Source organism: Cervus elaphus, chromosome 21 (genome assembly GCF_910594005.1).
Source record: "Cervus elaphus chromosome 21, mCerEla1.1, whole genome shotgun sequence".
NCBI classification, from domain to species: domain Eukaryota; kingdom Metazoa; phylum Chordata; class Mammalia; order Artiodactyla; family Cervidae; genus Cervus; species Cervus elaphus.
In genome coordinates, this window is record NC_057835.1 from 76,911,387 (window position 1) to 76,938,642 (window position 27,256).

At 39.5% G+C, this 27,256-nt stretch overlaps 1 protein-coding gene across 7 annotated transcripts in view; it reads right to left on the minus strand.

Annotated features, from left to right (window-relative positions):
- WWP1 (WW domain containing E3 ubiquitin protein ligase 1) overlaps nt 1-27,256 on the minus strand; it is a 136,645-nt gene that overhangs the window by 83,342 nt on the left and 26,047 nt on the right. For all 7 annotated transcript variants that reach the window (XM_043880062.1, XM_043880060.1, XM_043880063.1 and 4 more), the window contains exons 3-5: nt 16,345-16,435; nt 5,288-5,426; nt 4,525-4,649 (exon numbers count right to left, since the gene is read on the minus strand). In XM_043880062.1, the coding sequence (XP_043735997.1) occupies nt 4,525-4,649; nt 5,288-5,426; nt 16,345-16,414 (334 nt within the window). In that variant the 5' untranslated portion in view covers nt 16,415-16,435. The remainder of the gene's footprint in view (nt 1-4,524; nt 4,650-5,287; nt 5,427-16,344; nt 16,436-27,256) is intronic.

A 27,256-nucleotide genomic window follows, 5' to 3' on the forward strand; every position in this document is an offset into this window, starting at 1 on the left:
CTCAACCTTGGCTATATAAAAACAAGCACAAAAGATTTTATCCACCCCACTCTTCCCCAAATGAAAAGACTTTAACAAACAGTAACATAGTTTTAACAATTCAAGGAGATGCTAGACTCCAGCCTGCCTTGAAAGAATTTACTGTTTGCTCCAGGCAACACCTGAGGTAGGCCACCCTTTCCAAGAGGTTTGACTAAAAAGGGCTCACAATGGTGGATCCTTTCTTTGTCCCTTTAAGATGTGTGTGTGTCCACTATTCAGAATTGTCTTTCTCAAGGGCCAGAAAGCTATTCCTCTAAAATGTAATCATCAGGAAGGATGGCATCTCAGGCTTCATGGGAGAATAAAATTCTAAGTAGTTGAGAAAGCTGGCCTAATTACATTTACACTGATGAATTCTTTGTAATTTTTCACTTCCCTGACTCCACTTAGTTTCCACTCACCCCTTTTTCTACTCCCCTATTCTCACTTTGAAATGCCTGATTACCTCTATATAAATTGAAGATTTATATCAGGGGCTTCCCTGATAGCTCAGTTGGTAAAGAATCCACCTGCAATGCAGGAGATCCCAGTTCGATTCCTGGGTCAGGAAGATCCACTGGAGACGGCTACCCACTTCCAGTGTTGCTAGGCTTCCCTGGTTGCTTAGCTGGTAAAGAATCCACCTGTAATGCGGGAGACCTGGGTTCGATCCCTGGTTTGGGAAGATCCACTGGTGAAGGGAACAGCTACCCACTCGAATATTCTGGCCTGGAGAATTTAATGGACTGTATAGTCCATGGGGTCACAAAGAGTCGGACACGACTGAGCAACTTTCACTTTCACGTTCTAAATTGAAGATGAGTTCAGCTCGAGCTGGAACTTCTTCCTTATTGCAAAGGTGTATTACTGACTAAAATATATCCTTACCACTAGTGTCTGGCTTTAACTTTGACAACAGATTTTTTCCTTTGCAATTTAAGAAATAGTAGGTTTGAGAGGAAGGTTCAGTAGGAACAGTAGGAATAGTAGGTTTGAGAGAGAAAACAATCTATCTGCTGACACAGGAGATGTGGGCTCGATCCCTGGGTCGGGAAGATCCCCCGCAGAAGGAAATGGCAACCCACTCCAGTACTCCTGCCAAGGAAATGCCATGCACGGAGGAGCCTGGGGGATACAGTCCATGGGGTCACAGAGGGCTGGACACAACTTAGCAACTAGACAGCAGCATGGCTGACCAACAGTTCATATTACACCATGAAGGCTGAAGAAGTAAATACCTTCAAAAATAGATTAAAAAGAAAACTATTCAAATGAATTAACCCTTGGCTCTACCCCAAATATATCAGGAGAACGGATACATAAAAACATGAACTTGTGAGAAGAAAATGTCAAGGACAATGTTCAAGTGCTAAACCAAGAGGCTGAATCAAAGGCAACCAAGGATTTTATCAACTATGAGTATATCTGTACATTCCACAAGGTTGTCTAGAACCATATTAGTTTTCTATCACTTCTATTTAAAATTAAGCAGCTAAGAATAAGAAAATCTGTACTCTAGTTCAAAATCTGCGATTACTTCCATTCTTGACCAATTCACTTCTGCTTAGTCACTCGGTCATGTCTGACTCTTTGTGACCCCACAACTGTAGCCCGCCAGGTTCCTCTGTCCATGGAATTCTCCAGGCAAGAAAGCTGAAGTGGGTGGCCTTTCCCTTCTCCAGGGGATCTTCCCAACCCAGGGATCGAATCCATGTCTCTCACATTGCAGGCAGATTCTTTACTGTCTGAGCCACCATGGAAGCCCCCAAGCAATTAATTTAGGTTAATTTACTTAATCAACAGAATGAGTGCCTGGGATTAATGCTCACAGGTTTCTCCTGCATTTAAGGCACTATGATTCAATAACATTTTTAATTTTTGAAGTTAATTTACTTATTTACTTCCCTTTTTGTTATAAGCTAAGTTGTGTCCCCCTCCTCCAACCCCATCCTATTCATACGTTTAAGCCCTAACCTCTGGTACCTCAGAAGGTGACTTTTTTATTTGGAAGATCTCTAAAGAGGTAATTAAGTTAAAATGAGATCAGCAGGGTAGTCCTAATCCAATGCGACTGCTGTCCTTTCAAGAAAAGGAAACTGGACACAGATATGCCTGGTGTGCTGCAGTCCATGGGGTCTCAAAGAGTCGGACACAACTGAGCAACTGAACTGAACTGAACTGATGCACATACATAGGGAAAATCACATAAAGATGTAAGGTAAAGATGGCTAGTCACAAGCCAAGAAAAGAGTCCTCTGAAGTAACCAACCCTGTCAACCTCTTGATCTCAGACTTCTATCCTCCAGAACTATGAGAGAGTACATTGCTTTTGTTTAGGCTACCCAGTCTGCGGTGTTTTGCTATGGCAGCCCTGGAAAACTAATACACCTTTCAATTATCAAAAAAAAATTTAAAAAAACACTGACTGCCTAGGGTGTACACGATGTTCCTACTATAATTTCTGAAACCTCTGACTTCAGACATGCAAGAATGTTTTTGTTTTTCCTCTGAGAACATTCTGCCTAATTAAATAATAAGAGATAATTTTAAGTATATACAATTTATAAGAGTTTCATTTCCAAGTATATAGACATTACAACCTTCCCACAAAATCACTTTGGCAGATAAACATTATAATCTTTCTGTAGAGAATAATTACAATCTTTATAGGAAGGTTCAGTAGAGCCTAATGTAACAGATTTGGAAACAATCTAAATGGCAACAGTAGGAACATGGTTTAAAAATTATGGTTTGCGGTAAAATATTATGAAACTACTAAAATTAGCTTTCAAAGAATACCAATGAATTACACAGAGAAATGCACAAGATTTTTAACATTGAGAGTTAAACAGAATATGAAGGTGAATATGATCCCAATTATTATACATGTACACATGCAGACAAAATTCACCAAAATATCAGCACTCATTATCTCTAGGCTGTGAGATTATGAGAAAAAAACCACTGTACTAGAAAAGAGGTCCTCTGTAAAAGCTTAATCCAGAGTAGAAACAGCATATAAATAGGTGAAACCAAATAGTCAATTCTGAAATAATACAGGTAAATTGAGAGGTATTACATATTTATACCAATAATGCCACAGAGCTGGGGGTAAAGTACAAATCCAGCTACCATCAGACCAAGCAACATACGTTTGCATACAAGACCTACTACTTATCCCTGTCACAAAGATGAATTGAATGACCAAAAGCCATAACATAACAGAGAATTAAACTTTCAATGCTTAAGAGATTTTTTTTTTTTTAATCACTACACATAAACATTGAGGCTTCCCAGGTGGCACTGGTGGTAAAGAATCTGCCCACAGGAGACATGGGTTCAATCCCTGGGTCAGGAAGATGCTCTGGAGAAGGGCATGGCAACCCACTCCAGTATTCTTGCCTGGAGAATACCACGGACAGAGAAGCCTGGTGGGCTACAGTCCATGGGGGTCCCAAAGAGTCAGACATGACTGAAGTGACTTAGCACGCACTCATACATAAAAATAAGTGTGGCTTTTACATTTTCTTGACTCATAACTCCTTATGTCCAAATACTATACTAAAAACAGATTTTTCAGTTAATATGAATTTTTTGTTAAAAACAGAATTTTTTAAAAAAATTAACATTTTAAAAATAAGCATTTTAGCACATTTGTCAGGAATAAGAAAATTTCTAAGGAACTAAGACGATGAACATAAAGATTTACAGTTGTATTTGAGTGAACTATTAGAAACTGCCTAAACATCAAATAATAAGAAACCAGTTAAATCATCCAGTTTTTAATACTCTTTGGATCACACAGTATTTTGAGAATTTCATAAAAGCAATTTCTCAGAATTAGAAGTAACAAGTATATACACCCAAATTTGCATATACCACGATAGAAAGTTTACAATAATTAAACTACTTTTAAGAATTCTTATGCTAGAAAAATTTTATGTAATGGAAACATAATGTTCATATTATATTCTTAAATGAAAAAAGAAGAGGATAAACCAATAGATACAAAGAAGGAAAAAAATGTGTCTATAGTTATCTCTGGATAGTAAAAATTACAGATAATTTTTATATCCCTCTGTGATTTTCTATAGACTCCATATTTTCAAAACATGAACTAGATAATGAAAAAAGAAAATTAAAGAGTCAGAATCTATTTTGTACAGACAAAATTGTTATTAGCTAAGAAACAAAGAGTAGGCTCAGATAACGATCAGTTTTCAAGCCTTTGAATATAAATCACTGATGATCACTGATAAAAGGGTATATTCACAGACGACTGGGGTTATTTTGTATAACTTTCTTGGATAGAGAAATGCCAGTGTACATATTTCGTATTTCAAATGATGTTATAAATTTTTAAAAAGTCATAGGTAATAAATGAATCTCTCCTTTTATAAATACAAAACTTTTTTTTTTTTTTTGGCTTTTAGACTTCAGGATATTTTAAGAATGTCTAAAGTAAAATTAAAACAAAAACAAAGATTAGAACAAAAAACTTACATTTTCTATTGTGTATTAACAGAGCTTGTTTCAAATCTACTGTTGCTCTTCCTAACAAAGCATCTGCTTTTATAGTATGATGACTCCAAACTCGAAATTCCAATGTAGACTGTGGGGTCACATTTCTGTAAGGGTAAAATTTTAACAAAAATACAGGAGAATACATTTACTTCAATAATTTTCAAAAAGTCATGAATTCAGCTTATTTAAGGAAAAAATACTACATGAAACAGTAAACTAGCTGAATTATAAATAAAAACATTTATTTTCAAGTGTATTAGGAATTCAATATCTAAACAATTTCTGTAATTGACAAACCAAAACACCAGCAATACATCAAAAGTCTTATTAAGACTTCACACTAACATTAATTCTACTTGAACAAATATCTAAAGATTTAAGACAGCTGACTGCATTAGTTATAATATTTTTACTATACATAAATTTCTAACACTGTATTTCAGAAATGCCAAATGGTTTTCTGCTCTATTTATTTTTACAATAAGAGAAAATATGATTATATGGAAAAAGTTTGTAAAACAAAAGCAAGAATTATTATGCTTCATTTCTAAAGAAAATAAAATTAACCAAAACTTTTTTCACATTTAAAACTGTCTAGTAACACTAAAATATAGAATTCTCTACTTTGAAGTTATCTCACCAAAATAATAGCAACAAATCACCAAAAAACCCCACCACCAGAAAAACATTCCCAAAACAATACTCTCTTGAAAAGTTTGCATTCTTTACACCAGATACTTACACAGTTAGCTGTTCGTCCCATTTTGGATTAGAAGAACTACTGGATTTTGCTGTTTTCTTACTTTCTCCATCTGCAGCTACTTCTGTATATATTGCTGTTCCAAACCAGTTCTTTTTTCTTTTTAGTTTGGCACTAGAAACTAACAAGAAGCATGATAACCACCAGTGAATATATTTAGCCACAAAGTGTGTGCGCTAAGTCACTTCAGTTGTGTCCGACTCTTTGGGACTTCCCAGGTGGCGCTAGTGGTAAAGAACCTGCCTGCCAACGCAGGAGACGTGAGTTCGATCCCTTGGTCGGGGAGATTCCCTGGAGGAGGGCATGGCAACCCACTTCAGTATTCCTGCCTGGAGAATTCCACGGACACAGCAGCCTGGCGGGCTACAGTCCATGGCGTCACAAAGAGTCAGACGCGACTGAAGAGACTTAGCACACAAAATAGTATAAATCAATACAAATGGAATTGTGCTTCTTGAGCAACTCAAACTCTTTTTGCTGGCAAGATGAAGAAACAATACAAAAGGGCTACTGTTAATGCCTGAGAACCATTTGACTTTAAGTAGTTTTACTGAAATATAATATAGCATATAATTCACCCATTTAAACTGCACAATAGTTTTACTATATTCACAGGAGTTGTACAACCATCACCACAAGCAATTTAACATATATTTATTACCCCTAAAAGAAACCTCATACCATTAAGCAGTCACCCTTCTATTCCATCCCACTTCCTCCTCCCCACCAGCCCTAGGCAACAACTCATCTACTCTCTGTCTCTATAGATTTGCCTGTTCTAAACATTTCAAATAATGGATTTAGATTCAAATAACATGGTCTTTTGTGACTGCCTTCTTTCACTTAGCATTCTAACTTCATCCAAGTTGTAGCATACATGAGTATTTTCATTCATTTTATTTACACATAATATTTCACTGCATAGGCATACCACTTTTTATTTATCCATTCAGCAGCTGATAGACATTTGGGTTGTTTTCACTTTTTGGCTACTCTGCATAAAATACTGCTATAAACATTCGCTTAGAAGGTTTTGTGTAGACGTCTGTTTTCATTTCTCTTACCTAGCAGTGGAATTGCTGGGGCTTCCCAGGTGGCTTTAGTGGTGAAGAACCCGCCTGGCAATGCAGCTTTACTAAAAGACACAGGTTTGATCCCTGAGTTGGGACGGTCCCCTGGAGAAGGGCATGGCAACCCACTCCAGTATTCTTGCTGGAGATCCCATGGACAGAGGAGCCTGGCAGGCTACAGTCCATAGGGCTGCAGAGTCAGACATGACTGAAGCGACTTAGCATGCACGCACACAGGGTAATTCTGTTGAATAACGGCTAGACTATTTTCCACAGTGGCTGTACCACTTTACACACTCAGCAGCAGTGTATAAGAGTTCTGATTTCTCCAAATCCTTGCTAATTCTAAGCTGCCTCCAGCATTAAGAGAAAGGTAAGTGTCTTCACAGATGTTTGTAAGACCTCCTTAGACAGCCATTTTGCTTTTTAGCATTTCTTTTCCATGGGGATGGTCTTAGTCCCTGTTTCCTGTACAATGTCATGAACCTCCATCCATAGTTCATCAGGCACTCTGTCTATCAGATCTGGTCCCTTAAATCGATTTCTCATTTCCACTGTATAATCATAGGGGATTTGATTTAGGTCATACCTGAATGGTCATAGTGGTTTTCCCTACTTTCTTCAATTTAGGTCTGAAGTTGGCAATAAGGAGTTCATGATCTGAGCCACAGTCAGCTCCCGGTCTTGTTTTTGCTGACTGTATAGAGCTTCTCCATCTTTGGCTGCAAAGAATATAATCAATCTGATTTCAGTGTTGACCATCTGGTGATGTCCACATGTAGAGTCTTCTCTTATGTTGCTGGAAGAGAGTGTTTGCTATGACCAGTGCGTTCTCTTGGCAAAACTCTATTAGCCTTTGCCCTGATTCATTCTGTATTCCAAGGCCAAATTTGCCTGTTACTCCAGGTAGTTCTTGACTTCCTACTTTTGCATTCCAGTCCCCTATAATGAAAAGGACATCCTTTTGGGGCATTAGTTCTAAAAGGTCTTGTAGGTTTTCATAGAACTGTTCAACTTCAGCTTCTTCAGCGTTACTGGTTGGGGCATAGGCTTGGATTACCATGATATTGAATGGTTTGCCTTGGAAATGAACAGAGATCCTTCTGTCATTTTTAAGACTGCATCCAAGTACTGCATTTCAGTCTCTTTTGTTGACTATGATGGCTACTCCATTTCTTCTAAGGGATTCCTGCCCACAGTAGTAGATATAATGGTTATCTGAGTTAAATTCACCCATTCCAGTCCACTTTAGTTCACTGATTCTTAGAATGTTGACATTCACTCTTGTCATCTCCTGTTTGACCACTCCCAATTTGCCTTGATTCACGGACCTAACATTCCAGGTTCCTATGCAATACTGCTCTTTACAGCATTGGACCTTGCTTTTATCACCAGTCACATCCACAACTGGGTATTGTTTTTGCTTTGGCTCCATCCCTTCATTCTTTCTGAAGTTATTTCTCCACTGATCTCCAGTAGCATATTGGGCACCTACTGACCTGGGGAGTTCCTCTTTCAGTATCCTATCATTTTGCCTTTTCATACTGTTCATGGGGTTCTCAAGGCAAGAATACTGAAGTGGTTTGCCATTCCCTTCTCCAGTGGAAAACATTCTGTCAGACCTCTCTGCCATGACCCGTCCGTCTTGGGTGGCCCCACACGGCATGGCTTAGTTTCGCTTATTTGACTTGTATGCCAAGTACATCCTGAGAAACGCTGGGCTGGAAGAAGCACAAGCTTGCCGGGAGCCGCTGTGGGAGAGCCCACCCATGACGAGGTCATGAGAAGACCTGACACACAAGGCCGTTCAGGACACAAGGGACCCTCCAGGTTGGCCTCGGCCTCTACCCCACCCTGTATCCTCCCCCCCTTTGCTACTGTTGTTCTTGTTCGCCCTGCTGCAGATTCTTGTGTTGCCTGCCGAGAGCTTTCCTGCTCCTCTTTCACTGAATAAAGACCAACTTAAAACCCTAATTAATAAATCTCCTAGACACTGATACCCTATGAAGGGGCCAAGGATGAAGGAACTGCTTCAATTCAAACCCTTTTGCTGGCACTCTGGCTTGTTTGGCACATGTGTGCTCCTATTGCAAAGAATGCTCATGATTGTTCTAAGCATCCTAAGCACAGTACGCTAACAGAAGAAACCATTAAGCATAGGTCCCTCCGCGGGGTGAGAAAGGCTCCACAAATAAAATAGCCACAAATGTGCCTAATAAAAAATACTTTAGATAGAGATTAGCTGGTGACTTCTTGCAGGTAGTTAACTTTTAGACTAAGCCTGTTTTGTGCTATATCTGCTGTTTTTGCAATCCTTTGCGTTTCTGTTCCGTAAAAATGTAATCCTATCTAGTTCCCATGGAGATGACACCGAATAGAAAGAAAATAGATTAACAGAAAGACAGGGTTAGCTACTGAAGTTGCTTAAAGTTACACCAGGTGCAAGCCATAAATTGTCAACAGGCCTGAAGGCCGAAAGATACTATACACAGAGATTAACCATAAAAAAGGCCCTAATAGGCACAGAGCCCTTTGGGGGGTGAGGAAGCCCTATTAGAGAATACAAAAAATATTGTTTTAAAAGTGGTTATTGGATCAACGTTTGATTGCTGTTAATGTGCTGAGGTTGTACAGTGGAAACTATTGTTAATATAGTTAAAAATCTAGAAAAATAAGAGTTTAGCCCTAGTGTAAAAACAATAAGATAGTTGTTAATTTTAACCAAGGGTGCTAAAACAGAGGCTGCCTCACCAGAGCTGCAGAGTCTTTGTGTGCTAAACTTTTTAGATAAATTTAGCTGAGAACTTCTGCAAAAAGACTGACCTTTGTGTTAACAGGATTGTATTTATACTATGTTGCAACCTGCTGTACCATGAGACTGCCACTTTTCTGCTTTCTGCTAAGGTCAATGCCAAAAGATAATGTACAAAAAATCTATGGAAAAGACTCTCATAAACAAAAAGTATACAGAGAACATCTGGTTTCCTGAAGGACAAGCTGATGTAATGTTAAACTAAGTCTGTGTGCTTATCTCCCCTTAGAAATGTGCCAACTTAGGGTATAAAGGCTACGGTGAAAAATAAAGCGCGGGCCAGACTCTGCTGCACACGCCAGTCTGTTCTCTCTCTCTCTCTTCTCTCTTACTCGCCAACGCCGTTCATCCTGAGGGTACCCCTAGATCCTGCTGGGGCTGGACCCCAGCACAAGCTGGAATCAAGATTGCCAGGAGAAATATCAAAAACCTCAGATATGCAGGTGATACCACCGTTATGGCAGAAAGTGAAGAGGAACTAAAAAGCCTCTTGATGAAAGTGAAAGAGGAGAGTGAAAAAGTTGGCTTAAAGCATAACGTTCAGAAAACTAAGATCATGGCATCTGGCCCCATCACTTCATTGGAAATAGATGGGGAGACAGTGGAAACAGTGTCAGACTTTATTTTCTGGGGCTCCAAAATCACTGCAGATGGTGATTGCAGACATGAAATTAAAAGACACTTACTCCTTGGAAGGAAAGTTATGACCAACCTAGATAGCATATTAAAAAGCAGAGACATTACTTTGCCAACACAAGTTCGTCTAGTCAAGGCTATGGTTTTTCCAATGGTCATGTATGGATATGAGAGTTGGACTGTAAAGAAAGCTGAGCGCCAAAGAATTGATGCTTTTGAACTGTGGTGTTGGAGAAGACTCTTGAGAGTCCCTTGGACTGCAAGGAGATCCAACCAGTCCATCCTAAAGGAGATCAATCCTGGGTGTTCATTGGAAGGACTAAGCTGAAACTCCAATACTTTGGCCACCTCATGCAAAGAGCTGACTCACTGGAAAAGACCCTGATGCTGGGAGGGATTGGGGGCAGGAGGAGAAGGGGACGACAGAGGATGAGATGGCTGGATGGCATCACCAACTCAATGGACATGAGTCTGAGTAATCTCCGGGAGTTGGTGATGGACAGGGAGGCCTGGCGTGCTGCGATTCATGGGGTTGCAAAGAGTCAGACACGACTGAGCAACTGAACTGAACTGAAGTGTCTTCAGATTCAATACATCTATTAACCTCTCTGTGAGGTAGTATTCATAACTTACCCATCTGAAATTATACAAACACTGGCAATTTTTTAAAAAAATGCTTTCCCTAGAAAGTAGGTTTCAAAAAAAGGAGGTTATCTGCATTTTCAAAGAAAAATTCTGAAATCAAAATGTCACTATAGAAGTTAATGATACCTCTCTACAGAAAGTGAATTTGAAAGTGAATTTATCTGATTTGGAGGAAGACTTGTTTAATTTAGGCTAAATATCTAATTTTTAAGTAACTTTTAAAACTACTAATTCAAATGGGGAATACATAATTTCAGGGCAAAGTACTGACTACCAAGTAGTAATAAGAATTTATCAAGATCATGTCTGTAGTCAATCACCTGTGAACACTGTGAGTCTGAGACAAGGAGGGAAAGCCATCTCCATGTTAATGTGAACACGAGCTGACGCAAGCTTGCCTTCTACAGTGAGGGAACAGCAATGTAAATCAGCAGCCACAGAGACATGACATGGAAACGCTGCTGCAGCAGACTACTGAAACACAGCAGTCCTCAACTCAGAGCTGAAGCAAAGGAAGAGGCTCAAAGGGAACACTGTGCCTATTCACCAGCAACATAAAACATTCAGAAAGAGTTACATGTTACCTCTGAAGTGTTACTATCAGGGTGATGGCAAGACTCACTTTCATCCTCCTCTGTTCCAAACTGCTCTAAACCCCGTATCACTGAGTGATACAGAAGGAACAGATCTCTCCCTAGACATCCCCCAACCACAGTTCATTCCAGATGAAAGTCATTTCTTCAGTACATGCTGCATTTATCTGTGTACTGAAAGAAGAGAAAGGCAGTACTGGATGGTGTTAACAGCACAAGACATCTTTTCAACAAATGGTGCACAGACAACTGGACATCCACATGAGAATAAATAAATGTAAACACAGATCTTATATCCTTTATGGAAATTAACTCAAAATGTATCACAGACCTAAAGGCAAAACACAAAATGATAAAACTCATAGAAGATAAAACAGGAAAACCTTCAGGTGACTTTAGGTGTGGTGACGGATGTCTATTTAGAAATGACACCAAAGGTATGGTCCTTCAAAGATGTAACTTACAAGTAGCACGTAATTAAAATTCAAAGCTGCGCTCTGAATGACAATGTCAAGAGAATGAAAAGGCAAGCCACAGAAAGGGAGAAAATACCTGCAAAAGACATGTCTGATGAAGAATTACTGTCTGAAACACACAGAAAACTTTTCAGAGTCAACAATAAGAAAACCACCCAATGGGCCAAGGACCTTAACAGACACCTCACCAAAGATACATGGATAGCAAATAAGCACATGAAAAGCTCAAAAACACACATCATCAGGGAAACATAAATTAAAAGAACAGTGAGATATCACTACACACCTGCTGTTGTTTAATCGCTAAGTCGCGTCCCACTCTTTTGCCACCCCACGAACTACAGCCCATCAGGCACCTTCTGTCCACGGGATTTCTCAGGCAGGATGTATTAGAGCAGGTTGCCATTTCCTGTGCCAGGGAATCTTGCCGACACAGGGATTGAACCCATTGGCCACACATCTATTAGACCAGCCAAAATTTGGGACACTAACCATGCCAAATTCTGGGGGAATGTGAAGCAACAGAAACTCTCATTCACGGCTGGTGGAGATGCAAAATGGTTCAACCACTTCGGAAGACAGTTTTACGGTTTCTTACAACCTAAACATAGGCTTACCATGTGATCCAATAATTGCACTCTTTGGTATTTACTCAAAGGAGCTGAAAACTTAACGTTTACACAAAGCCTCCAAGTGGATATTTATCACAGCTTTATTTATACAACTGTCAAAGCGTTTAAGTAACCAAGATGTAGTAGATGCATGGATGAACTTGTGTGTGTGTGTTCAGTTGCTCAGTTCAGTTCAGTTCAGCCGCTCAGTCTTGCCTGACTCTTTGCAGCCCCATGGACTGCAGCACGCCAGGCTTCCCTGTCCATCACCAACTCCCAGAGCTTGCTCAAGCTCATGTCCATTGAGTTGGTGATGTCATCCAACCATCTCTCCTCTGTCATCCCCTTCTCCTCCTGCCTTCAATCTTTCCCAGCATCAGGGTCTTTTCTAATGAGTCAGTTCTTCACATCAGGTGGTCAAAGGATTGGAGCTTAAGCTTCAGCATTAGTCCTTCCAATGAACATTCAGGACTGATTTCCTTTAGGGTTGACTGGTTTCATTTGTAGTCCAAGAACTCTCAAGAGTCTTCTCTAACACCACAGTTCAAAAGCAATTCTGTGGTGCTCAGCTTCCTTTATGGTCCAACTCTCACATCTATACATGACTACTGGAAAAACCACAGCTTTGACTAGATGGACTTTTGTCAGCAAAGTAATGTTTCTGCTTTTTAATACCCTGTGTAGGTTTGTCATAGCTTCTCTTCCAAGGAGCAAGTGTCTTTTAATTTCATGGCTGCACTCACCATCTGCAGTGATTTTGGGGCCCAAGAAAATAAAGCCTCTCACTGTTTCCATTGTTTCTCTGTCTATTTGAGATGAAGAGATGGGACTGGATGCCATGATTTTAGTTTTTTGAATGCTGAGCTTTAAGGCAGCTTTTTCGCTCTCCTCTTTCACTTTCATCAAGAGGTTCTTTAGTTCTTCGCTTTCTGCCATAAGGGTGGTGTCATCTGCACATCTGAGGTTATTGGTATTTCTCCCGGCCATCTTGATTCCAGCTTGTGCTTCATCCAGCCCAGCATTTCACATGATGTACTCTGCAAATAAGTTAAATAAGCATGGGGACAATATACAGCTTTGACGTACTCCTTTCCCGATAAGGAACCAGTCCGTTTTTCAATGTCTGGTTCTAACTATTGCTTCTTGATCAGCATACAGATTTCTCAGACAAGGTGGTCTGGTATTTCCATCTCTTTAAGGATTTTCCACAGTTTGTTGTGATCCACACAGTCAAAGGCTTTAGCTGTATTAACTGATACTCAAAATGATAAATACTGTGGAGGCACTATCTTGGCTACTTAAGACTCCTTTGGTCCATATCTATTTTCCAACTGGTTCTCCAGGCTTTGGGTGATTCTACTTATTAGCTTACCTGACAGCTTTTCTCTAAGGTCCCTTTTGGCCCAAATCAGCCAGACCAGGTCTTCGTTACTTCAATTAAGTACTCATACAGTAGATAAAGACCAGGAAGAAAGTTACACCTCAGATATGGTGGTCACAGGTGCCGCACAAGTAACAGTGAAAACCAAGGACAGAGCTCTAAGCTTATGCGGAGAAAAAGCATAAGCAGCATGAATTACATTTATGTGGGATACACATCAGAATCATCAGAGTTGCTTGAAAATATGTAAGTTCACAGTTCACATTTCACAGAAGAACTAAATACAAATATCCCTGAAATATGCCTCACCCTCACTCATAATGAAAGAAATGATATATAAAATGACACTTCAGATACTACTTCTTACCTAAGCGTCATCATGCCTGATAGCGTATCTTGATGAGGCTATAGGAAAACAGGCACTCTCAGAGACCCCTGGTGGGAACACAGAAACAGTACAGATCCCACGGAAGAGACTTTCACAACAGCTGACCTCTGAACAACAGTGGTTTGAATCGTGTGGATACACTTCTACATAGATTTTTTACGATAAGGACATACTACAGTACTATACCATCAGGAGTTGGCTGTATCCATGGACGAGGAACCATGGATATTGAGGGCTGACTGTAAAGTCATGCACAGATTTTTCAAATGCGCAGGACTCGGCACCATAATCTCTGTGGTTCAGGGGTCAACTGTGATTGATAGTATCACATGTGCTTACTATCTGATCAAGCAATCTCATTCTATAATTCTATCCTAATGACACATGAAGCTGTTTATTGTAGCATTATTTGCAATAGCAAAAAATGGAACCCAATGTCCATCAATAGGGCACTAGCTGAATTAACTTTGGTACATCCAGTCAACAAAGTACTGGGCAGTGATAAAAAGGTGTATGGAATACTCTGCTATGGACATTACCCTACGATATTACTGCTAAATGAAGAAAAGCAAGGTGCAGGAACTAGATGCTAAGAACTAGGAAGACTGAGAGGAGAGATATGCATGCATATAATGTGTATACCTGCTTATATTTTCAAAAGGAAGCAACAGATGGATGAATCAACACTAACAAAAATGTTTACCAAAAGGAGAAGGGAAAGAGGGGAAGCAATGGACAGAGTACCCAGACTTCTCCAAATACCATCCTGACTTAACAATTTTGACTCTAGAACTATGTAAATGCCTTATATGGTGATAAAATAAAATTAAATAAAAAATAAATAACTGAAAGCAATGAATCTGACTAACCCAGTTGGTGGCATAACCAAATGGAAAATCAAGTTACTCTGACTATACATACAAAGGAGGGACACTCACTGAGAAATCTTAAAACTGCAATGAGTGGGCCTGTTACTTTCAGTAACTTTAAAACTGCTAAGACTTCTGTGTGTGTATGTTAGGATAAAACAGATATACCTGTGCTGATGTTATTTAGAATTAAAATTCTGAAGTTAAGAGAAAAGAGAGATAAAGTCAAATGAAGTAAAAATAACTTTTTTCTTCCTTTAGTGGAAAATAGTCACTTAGAGACTACAGCTCTTCTTTAGAGTGAGCTCTGTCAGCGTGAAGTCGGGATTTGTGTTCTGCTTTCTAAGACAACAAACACCTTCTAGCTCTGTTCACTGAAAACTCCCATTAACAACTGACCTGATAGTGATGCGTACCATGGGGTTACAGTATACCTCCTTCTTACCCGACACTCAACCTGCCCCTCCTAAGGCAGATATTATTTCCAATGTTCTAAGCACAGAGCCACAGACAAACACCCCTCCTTTTCCATATCCATATGGCTATATGCACTATTTCACACCTTGCTCTTTTACTTAAAAATATTATCTTAGAACTTGGCTCTTGCTGATACACATATTCATTTCATGTCATTGTTTACCTAGAATTCTGCCAATCTTTTGCTATTAAAGATTCTTTTTCTGTTGCTCCTACTAATTTATCTTGCAGATATTTATATATAAACCATCCACATACATTATATGTGGACATTATTTATATGCACATATAAACAATATAAATACCTGCAAGATAAATTTATACAAGTAAAATCGCTGGTTCAAGGACCACACTTTGAATCATTACTCCAGTTAGCTAGAATAAATAATCTGAAGTGCCCTAACCAAGGTTCTTCCGTGCTTTTACATATGCTGCTCCTTCTCCCTCCCATACTTTTGGCTGCCAATCTGCAATGAACTCTAATCCTTCCTACAAGAGTCAAAGTGTTACCCTCTGAATCCTTCTCTTACTCTACTCTCACAGACCTACAGGCCATCTCCAATTCCAAGCAGAACTATGACACTTTCCTCTTAAGTTCTCACTGCATCCAGTTAACAATCACTCTGCATGGTAACTGTCCATGCAAAACAAACCTGCCTGATATTATATAGTAAGTCCCTGCAGTACTAGAGTCTTGTGTTTTCATATATGAATGCCACTTAACAAATATTTGCCCAATGATTGAATGAATGGCTTAAATGCATGGAAAAGGGCTTTTAGCATCTTTCTCCATTCTAATAATCATTTAAAGACCAGCTCAGTTCAATGGGGCTTATTTTAATACCCAAATTCTCCCACCACCAAAAAGGATAGAGCTTCTCGGCATCCAGTACAGGTTCAATAAATACTCATGGAATAAATATTTTTACAGAGTTTCTATCTTTGAGGCCTATTACAACAAATACACCATGGCATCAATCTAAAAGAAAAGATACTTATAAAATAAGTCTGCTAAATTACGTATTAAGAAGAAAGTTTCATCAGGAAACTATTAGTTTAAATGACTGTGAAAACAACTTACCAGTTACCTGTAACTGCAACCTTCCACTGTGGTTATTACTAGTATCAGATCTTGGTGAAGCAGTGGCCATGTCCCAAAATTCAGCTTAAATCTACAAAAAAGTTAATTTATTCACATATTAGACTAGAGACTATAATTTTCAATATGATTAACACCTTGTCCCCAGTAAATCTTGCATGTTTCTTTTTACAGATAACTTTTTCAAGTTCTATTTCACTGCCCCACCCTATTTTTACTTTTTAAATAAAACACAAAGCCAAGCTACTTCAGCTTTCTCCTGCATGGAAAGTATTTTAAGGCTAAACTTCTATTCACCTTTAACTTACTAAGATAAAGATGAACACTAAGGGTAAGATTGAAAAAGGTAATATAAATATGTTTCTTACCCTCATGGACTTCATTATTATGATTAGTAAACATAATTTAATAAACATAAAAATAATAAAAATTATTAAACATAAATTTTTAAAAATTAGTTTTAGCAATAAAAGGCATATTGGTCAAGCAAAGAGACCATGAAAATGGCATTGCATATCTGAAAAGGAATCATTTTGAACTTGCTTAAACTCTTCATTTTAGAATAGTTTCAGATTTAAAGAAAAGTTGTGAAGAAAACAGCATTCTCATATATCCTATACCCAGTATCCTCTACTATTAACTTCTTATATTAGGATGCTATATTTGTCATAATTAATGAACCAATATCAATATATTATTACTAATTAGAGCATATATTCAGATTAGACAGAACTTAAGAGAGAATCAGCAAACTTGAATATAAACTTTAAAAAATCATTTCCAAGTAATGCTGAGATAAACAGCTTAAAAAATCAAAGAGAAACTAAAAGACATGAAAAGATAAAATGTGACCTGACATATACTGCCACTCATAATCTCAGAAAATGAAGAAAGAGGTCATACTAGCAGAGAAAATGACTTAGTTTTCTAGAACCATGAAATACATGTGTTCACAATTCTAAGAAACACTATATAAAACAGCTGGGATAAACATGAAGACACTCACGTCTGGACACCCAGGGACACACAGCAGTCACACTGCATGGTACCAAAACACAGAGCCTGCTAAAAGCAGCCAGAGACAAGAGGGATGACCCACAGAAGAGAGTCAAGGGACAGCAGAATTCTCAACAAGCGGCAATGGAAACACAGAAGGCAGAGCAAGCATCTATCTGCGAAAACTGAGAGAAAATTTACTCAATCACCAAAACTCTCTTTGGAACACAATCACCAAACTCTCTTTGGAAAGTATCAAGACTTTGCCAGATAAACCAAAAGAGTTTATGAATAGCAGGCCTTTACTTAGACAAAATGTGAAAGACACATTTCCAAACAAGAGTAAAATTACACAGAAGGATGCTCTGAGATGCAAGAAGGGAAAGATAAGCCAAGAAACTGGTCAGCATACAAGTAAATCTACATAAACACTGTCAATAAAATAACAACAGTGACATCTTATTATGGTATGTAAATAAACCAGAATAAAATACAGAACCAAGAACAGAAGCACAGAGCGGAGGGGCTCGGCAGGGAGCGAAAGGATGGGCGCTGACGAGGTCAACTCTCTGCTGAGGGACTGTGCTCTGGCTTAACTCTGGACTATACAGCATTCCCAGCAGGATTTCAAGGGTACCCCCAGAAGAACGGAAATAAGGAGTGTAATTTACAAACTAGTACAGTGGAAGAGAATACAATTAAAAAAAAATAAATTCCCAAAAAACGGCTAGAAAAGGAAAGGAAAAAAAAGCATAAACAACCAGCATTATCAGAAAGCACAAAGGAAGAGAGTCCAAATATAGAAATTAATCACAGCAAACTCAAAAGTAAGGCAAGAGACGCCTGCAAAACAAAGATGCTGACAGCATGAAAGCAAAAATATGGAAAGGACATGCTAGGCAAAGATAAACAAAAGGAAAGCTGGGCTTAGTTATAATAGCAGAGAAAGAGCATTATCAGGGAAAACAAAGAAAATGATACAAGATTCCACCTAAGTAAGCAGACAGAGAACTCCAAATTTGCACACTTAAGAAAAAATAGCCTAGTTTTGGTTCCTTCTCCCAGCCCAACAAAGTGATCTCAGCCAAAAAGAATGGGAAGTCCCTAACAGACTTCCGGGTTGAGAAATGGTATAGCATGGTAGAAGGAGCATCTATGACCCTGACACAGATGATCTGGAGGCTGTTTCAACCACTTGGCACAGTTATGACAACAGCACATCACAGCAGCTGTGACTGACTGTTAGATCCTACCCACCACTCCACAGGCTGCTGGGAACAGGGCCACTTCCCATCTGCCACCCTACACTGTCTTTCTAGGGAGCCCAACTTGTGAGAGACTGAAGTCTCCACTCAGGAACTCTTCAGAGAATTATCAGCACTCTGCATTTACCATGAGAACCCAGGAATGCAGGGAGGTTGAAAGGTTTTGATTATGCTCAGTTTGAGAACCTGGAGTCCCCGTTCAGTGTCCAGAGCCTCAGTAAAGAATCTCTAGACAACAGAATGCCAGGGAACACTGCTAATCAAGGACAGGACAGAAACAAAGATGGTGGTTCTTTTGGCTGAAAAAGAAATCAGAATTTTCACAAAACAGATATGGACCGGAGGAGCTGTCCTGCACAGACAGCCTGGATTTGCCTATTCACCTAGAAGAGGTGAAGAGAGCTTTGAAGGCAAACATCGTGATCACCATGGAGGCCACAACTGCCATCATAACTACGGCAGCAGAGGCCGTGACAGAGGCTGTGACTTCAGGACAAACAGTGGCAAAAAGGCAACCTGTAGCAGGTACCAGAGGGACAATGACTGTGAAGCTCCACAGACAGGACGTTCAGTCGTGGAGCCCCAAAGACAACTGCTCTCCAGATATTATAGGTGTGACGACAGAGGACCCTTTCAGAGGCCCAAACTGCATTTCAGGCCTCAGAGTATTCCTAGCAAAGATGTCTCCTAGCGAAGATGGTACCTCCTTAAGTAGCTCTCAGGCAGCTTCTATCTTTGGAGCAGCAGAGGTGAGCCTGACGCCCCCGCTGGGAGAGAACAAGCAGCAGAGCAGCCACAGGAGGAACGGGAGAAACGGCAGCATCAGCTTGCTGTTCAGCCACTCAGTCGTGTCCGACTCTGCGACCCCAGGGACTGCAGCATGCCAGGCTTCTCTGTCCTTCACCCTCTCCCGGAGCTTGCTCACACTCATGTCCATCTAGTGGGTGATGCATCCAACCATCTCATCCTCTGTCGTCCCCGTCTCCTCCCACCCTGTCTTTCCCAGCATCAGGGTCTTTTCCAGTGAGTCGGCTCTTTGCATCAGGTAGCCAAAGTACTGGAGCTTTAGCTTCAATGAATACTCAGGGTTGATTTTCTTCAGGATGGACTGGTCTGATCTCCAACTAGAATGACAGCCTCGGGAGAGACACCGAAACTGGCAAAGGAAAAAATGTCAAGAACAGTAATGGTCAAGAACAGGAAGTGAGTCATCTCGGACTGGGACCTTGCCGAGTGCGCCAGAAGTCAAACGAGGGTGGATGAAGGAGACAGTGAGACCTCTCTAGAAAGTGAAATACTCAGTAAAAGCAAAAGACTGTCACTCTCCAACTTCTAAGCCTCCCAGACCTGATGAGCTGCCAGAGGAAATGCTGGCCCCTCCATCGAGAGAATGCTTAGGTGACGGGAAGTGCTAATCCTCTGTTGATCTCAGTTCAAACACAGAGCAGCAGTCCCCTACAAGGGATGGGGAGAAGTCACTCCAGTTCAACCATCTCAGCAAGGATCAACCTGGAAAGAGGAAAATAAGGCAGATGTAGTGAGTGCCCCAAAAGGTGAAAGTGGGGACACCAGCATGGACCAAGAGATGAAGTAATAAGGACTAACAAGAAGTGAGAGAGAAAACAGAACAGAAGGATCAAGAACTCCAATCTGCATCTGAAACTTGTTCTTAGAAGAACGCAGCTTCTAAGTTCAGTACTGTGAGAATGATGCTCTCCCAGTTGACTGTGAAAATTAAAAATAGAATTCTACACCCCGTGCTTTCTCCTAGCCTCACTCTACCCTGGAACATTTCTAAGCAAATCAAATCTCTATCCAGACAAGGCAAAAAAAAAAAAAAAAAAGAAAATTCACGATCTCCTCGGAGGAGAAAAGCCTGTAAAGATTGTTAGAACTACAGGAAGAAACTGACAAACTGACCATTGATGTGGGTGATTTCAACACACACTGATTTTCTACAGATCAAGTGAATCAAAAAATACCTAAAAACAAAATGATGAACAAGAATTTAATGAATAGAACCTTATATCTGAGAAAACAAACATTCTGAGAAAACAAACATTCTTCTCAAGGATACATGGGACATATAGAAAAACAATATACACACTGGGAGGTAACAAAAATGTCACTAAATTTCAAACAATACGTAGAATTTTGTACCTGGGTGCTGGTCAAAATGCAGTTAAAAATCAGTAATGAAAGATACATTTTTTAAATACAAAGAGAAAATAATAACATTTCTAAATATCGTATGAGTTGTCAGAAACCGTAATGCAAATTTTTCTAAAAATACTAAAAACTGGACTCCCCGGGAAGAGTGGTTGTGAGCCCACCTGCCAATGCAGAGGACACAGGTGAGGTCCCGGTCTGGAAAGATACCACACGTCAGGAGCAATTTAGCCCAGAGGGCACAAGTTCTGAGCCCGCACTGTAGAAACCTCCAGCCCCAAGGACTGAAGCCCTCCTGCCCCAGGGCACATACTCTGCAACAAGTGAAGCCAGCGCAACGAGAAGCCTGCATGCCTCAACAAGAGCGAAACCCCTGCTCACTGTAACCAGAGAAAGCCCTCGAGTAGCAATGAAGACCCAGCACAACCAAAAATAAACAATTAAATACAAGTAAAAAAATAAAAATGTTCTGTTGTTTAGCTGCAAAGTCATGTCCGACTCTTTGTGACCCCATGGACTGCATGGACTGCAGCATATCAGGCTTCAAAAAAAAAAACCTAAAAACTGAATGTAACTGAATTAAAAACATTTTTGGAATACAGTAAATGTTACAGTTTCAGGCAAATCTACTGCCTTAATGACTTGTACTAGGAAAAGAAGAAAGGCTGAAAATAAATGAGTTAACAGGACAATCTGCTAAATGAGAAAGATAGTAATCAGTAAACCCTAAGAAAGCAAAAGGTAATAAAAAAACAGAAACTAGTGAAGTAAAAAAAGGTAACAGAGAGGATCAACAAAGTCACAGTTCTTAGAAAATACTAAAACAAATAAATGTCTGCCAAGATTTGGTGGAGGGTAAATAAAATGAACGCCCTCGTGGATCACAGCCTGGTTGTGTAAGGAGCTCGTGTAACTCAATGAAGCTGTGAGCCATACAGTGCAGGGCCACTCAGGACGGATGGGTCACAGTGGAGACTTCTGACAAAATGTGGGCCGCTGGAGGAGGGGACGGCAGCCCACTCCAGTATTCCTGCCACGAGAACGCATGAACAATACGAAAAGGCATAAAGATATGACAAGTGGAAGATGAGCCCAACATGTCAGAAAGTGTCCAATATGCTACAGGAGAAGAGCAGGGGTCAAACCATTCACCATCACAGCAATTCAAGTCTCTGCCCCAACCTCTAATGCCCAAGAAGCTGAAGTTGACCGGCTCTATGAAGACCTACAAGACCTTCTAGAACTAACATCAAAAAAGATGTCCTTTTCACCACAGGGGATTGGAATGCAAAAGTAGGATGTCAAGAGATACCTCGAGTAACAGGCAAGTTTGGCCTTTGAGTACAAAATGAAGCAGGGCAAAGGCTAATAGAGTTTTGCCAAGAGAACTCACTGGTCACAGCAAACACCCTCTTCCAGCAACACAAAAGACAACTCTACACATGGACACCACCAAATGGTCAATACTGAAATCAGACTGATTTTGTACTTTGCAGCTGATGATGGAGAAACTCTAGACAGTCAGCAAAAACAAGACCTGGAGCGAACAGTGGCTCTGATCATGAACTCCTTATTACAAAATTCAGGCTTAAACTGAAGAAAGTAGGGAAAGCCACTAGGCCATTCAGGTATGCCATAAATAAAATCCCTTATGAGTATACACTAGAGGTGATGAATAGACTCAAGGGATTAGATCAGGTAGACAGAGTCCTGAAGAACTATGGACGGAGGTTTGTGACACTGCACAGGAGGCAGTGACCACAACCATCCCAAAGAAAAAGAAATGCAAGAAGGCAAAGTGGTTGTATGAAGAGGCTTTACAAATAGCTGAGAAAAGGAAAGAAGTGAAAAGCAAAGGAGAAACGGAAAGATATACCAAACTGAATGCAAAGTTCCAGAGAATAACAAGGGAAGATAAGACTTTCTTCAATGAACAATGCAAAGAAGTAGAGGAAAACAATAGAATGGGAAAGTCTAGAGATCTCTTCAAGAAAATTGGGAGATATCAAGGGAACATTTCATGCAAAGATGGGCTCAACAGAAGATAGAAACAGTAAGGACCTAACAGAAGCAGAAGAGATTAAAAAGAGGTGGCAAGAGTACACAAAAAAGATCATAATGACCCAAATAACCATGATGGTGTGGTCACTCACCTAGAGCCAGACACCCTGGAATGTGAAGTCAAGTGGGCCTTAGGAAGATTACTTCGAACAAAGCTACTGGAGGTGATGGAATTCCAGCTGAGCTATTTCAAATCCTAAAAGATGATGCTGTGAAAGTGCTGCACTCAATATGCCAGCAAATTTGGAAAACTCAGCAGCGGCCACAGGACTGGAAAAGGTCAGTTTTCATTCCAATCGCAAAGAGGGGCAATGCCAAAGAATGTTCAAACTATACAATTGCATTCTTTTCACATGCTAGTAAGGTTATGCTCAAAATCTTCAAACTAGGCTTCAGTAATATGTGAATTGAGAAGTCCAGAAGTACAAGTTAGGTTTAGCAAGGGCAGAGGAACCAGAGATCAAATTAACAAAATCTGTAGGATCATAGAGAAAGCAAGGGAATTCCAAAAAAACATTATTTCTGCTTCATTGACTATATGAATCACAACAAATGGAAACATTTGGAAACAAGTGGAAAATTCTTCAAGAGATGGGAATACTAGACCACCTTACCTGTCTCCTGAGAAACCTGTATTTAGGTCAGGAAACAACATTTAGAATCTCACATGGAACAATTGAATGGTTCAAAACTGGGAAAGGAGTATGTCAAGGCTATATACTGTCACTCTGCTTATTTAAGTTCTATGCAGAGTACATCATGTGAAATGCTGGGCTGAAAGAAGCACAAGCTGGAATCAGGATTGCTGACAGAAATATCAACAACCTCAGATATTTGAAGATGATACCACTCTAACAGCAGAAAGTGGAGAGGAACTAAAGGCCCCTTGATGAAAGTGAAAGAGGAGAGTGAAAACGCTGACTTAAAACTCAACATTCAAAAAACTAAGATCAAAGCATCCTGTCTCATCACTTCATGGCAAATAGAAGAGGGAAAAAATGGAAGCAGTGACAGATTTCATTTACTTGGGTTCCCAGATCACTGCTGATGGTGACTGCAATCTTGAAAAATTAAAAGACACTTGTTCCTTGGAGGGTCTTCCCTGGTGGCTCAGGAGGTAAAGAATCCTCCTGCAAAGCAGGAGACCTGGGTTGGATCCCTGGATTGAGAAGATCCCCTGGAGAAGGGAATGGCTATCCACTCCAGGATTCTTGTCTGGAGAAAAGGAAAGCTATGACAAATCTAGATAGCATATCAAAAGCAAAGACATCACTTTGCTGACAAAGGTCCACAGAGTCAAAGCTACGGTTTTTCCTAACCATGTACAGATGTGACAGTAGAACCATAAAGAAGGCTGACTGCTAAAGGAGGCTGACTGGGAGGCTAAAGAATTGATGCTTTTGAACTACAGTGCCGGAAAAGACTCTTTAGAGTCCCTTGGACTGTGAGGAGATCAAGCCAGTCAATCCTAAAGGAAATCAGTCCTGAATATTCACTGGAAGGACTGATGCTGAATCTGAAGCTCCAATACTCTGGCCACCTGATGCAAAGAACTGACTCATTGGAAAAGACTCTGATGCTGAGAAAGATCGAGGGCAAGAGGAGAAGTGTGTGTCAGAGCAAAAAACAGTTAGATAGCATCACTAATTCAATGAGTTTGAGCAAACTCCGGGAGTTTATTAAGGACAGGGAAGCCTGGCATGCTGCAGTCCATGGTGTTGCAAAGAGTCGGACACGACTTAGTGACTGAATAGAAACAACAACAAATAAGGTGAAACAACATAAAGAGGCCCACAAGAGAACGGACACATGTATACGTATGGCCAAGTCCCACTGCTGTCCGCCTGAAACTATCCCAACATTGTTAATCGGGTATCCTTCAATACAAAAAAAGTTTCCCGAAAGACCTACACATCTAAGGACATACTAATATAACAGATGCAGCAGTGCAGAACTGTGAGAAAGGAGAGACAATTACATGGTCCTGATATTATCTATAATGGAAGAATTAAACTTGATTCCTACCTCACATCATATACAAAGTCAATTCAAGATGGACTAGTGATATTAGTATAAAAGGCAAACTTTTAAAAGAAATCACACTATTGTTTTGCATCCTCCCAAAAAAGAAGATTTCTTAAGCATACTAACCAAAGAAGAAAAGAATGAATGAATATTTTGACTGTGTGGAAACTGAGAACTTCTATTTAGCATAAAACATCATTAAAAATAGACAACTAAAAGACAAGCCACAAACTGGGAGATATTTACAAAATGTAAAACTGAATAAATGTTAGTAATTAAACTATGTAAGAACCTTGACAAAAAAATTAAAAAAAACAACAACAGTAAACAAATGTGGGGAAAAAAAAAACTGAATAGAAATTTTATAGACATGGAAACTTGTTTGGCCAGAAGTATTTTTAAGAAATACAGAAGCTCAATCATTCATCAGAGAAATACTAGTTAAGACCACAAGAGATGCTATTTTCAAACTCACAAGAATGGTAAAGACTAGGAATTTTGACCAAATAATGGAAAGAAAAAAAGGTGGGGCAGTGGTGACTCTTTACACACTGCTACTAGTTGTTTAAACTGGCAAAGCTTAAACTGCTGGTAGGTATTAAATTTGGTAAACTTGTTGGAAAACAACTTGGCATTATTATATAAAGTTGAACATTTGCATGTCCTTAATGAACAATTCTAGGTACATACTACAAAAATTTTTGCACTGATACTTGTTCCAAGTTTAAGCATTCTTCATAATAAAAGCCACCACCAATATGCTCAAACGTTCACTGGCAGAAAAATGGTTAAAAGAATTAGGCTAATACACAATGGAACATTATACAGTAGTGAGAATGAATGAACTATAGCTGTAGGCAACAACATGAATGGATCTTAGAAAACGTAATAGTAAATAAAAATAGACAAACAGGAGTTCAAAGTAGTAACATCTTTCTTTCACCGAGTCCCACCTCCAAGACTTAATGTTCTACACTGAGCATCAGGAACGACTTCCAATTCTTAATGACAAAGAAGAAATGAATTCTTTGGGCAGTTACCATAGCCTCATTTTTTTTTTTTTTTTTCATAGCCTCATTTTTTGTTATGTATTTCTTCTGAAAATGCTACAATTACACAACGGAAAAAAATTTAAAAATCCAGAAACATGGGAACACTGTGGATCCTGCGTCTCAAAAGCTTATGTGATCAGTATGAACAACTGAATGGGCCCACTGGAGAACTGCTGAGGTGCAAAGAGCAAGCAAACAACAATCACCACTCTTCAAGGAGGACACTATGATCTAACTGAAACATTCTTCACAAATTCAAGAAAACTAGTGTGTGGAGATACACCTGGCGACACTTCTGCACTCTGAGTAAGGAGCTTTCTTTTATATCTAGTACAGCAATATCCACATCGTACAAAAGTAAGTCTCCACGGTCATTTTCTTGTTATAAATGTGAATACGCACTGAGCCTTTTCTGTCATTCTTTTATGATGCTTGGGTATTTTCACTGAAATATAAAGATCTGTTTATAAAATAAGACTTTTCTTAAAACATCATTTGTGCAACCTTTAAAAAGACTCTAAACATAATATTAAATTCAAAATAAAGAAACATATCTGTGGTGATACTATTTTTTTAAAAAGATAATTAAAAAAAAAATTGAAAATGGCAGTTACTTCAGGGGTTGGGGAAGGGCAGGAATATAAGGTAACAGAGGTACTCACAGGCAGCTCTTAACTGTGTTGGTACTGACCCAGTTCTGAGCAGAGTAACTGGTTCCCAAAGGTTTGCTTTTATTATTAACTTCTGTATGTTACAATCCGGAATTGGCATGTTCAAATTACAGAATTTTAAAAAGTGTAAAAAATACATGATGACAAGGAAGTAGACATAGAAAAGTGTAGATCACTAATTCATCAGATGAGGTAGGGAGTATGCCTGCAGCCTGATAAGGCAGACAAGGAAAAGCCACAGCGTTCCCACAGATGGTGTGTAATTAGTCTTCCAAGAAAAAGGAGGTACTTCTTCCCCTGAACAGTAAATGAGGGATCGAAGGATAAGTGAAGATATGAATTAATCTGGAGGTAGATTAAAAGAAAATTGAGGGACTTTATTAGTGAATTAGACCGAAAGGTCACTGCTGAGGATAAAGACTGAGGACAAGTTATTTAAAAAGAATTGAAGGTTTAAAACACTGTGCAGACTGTGAAACTGCCAACTAGGCAAAAGACTGTTCGCTCTAACTGCTTAAACCTTTTTCTGTACCCATATTTCCACCCCCAAGCTATTGCTCTCTTTGTTCTATACAGACCAGTCCTTGGACTCTAGAGTGTGTGCCTCTAGTCACCAGTAACTGAAAATTTAAACTGCAAGTGACCAAAATGGTTC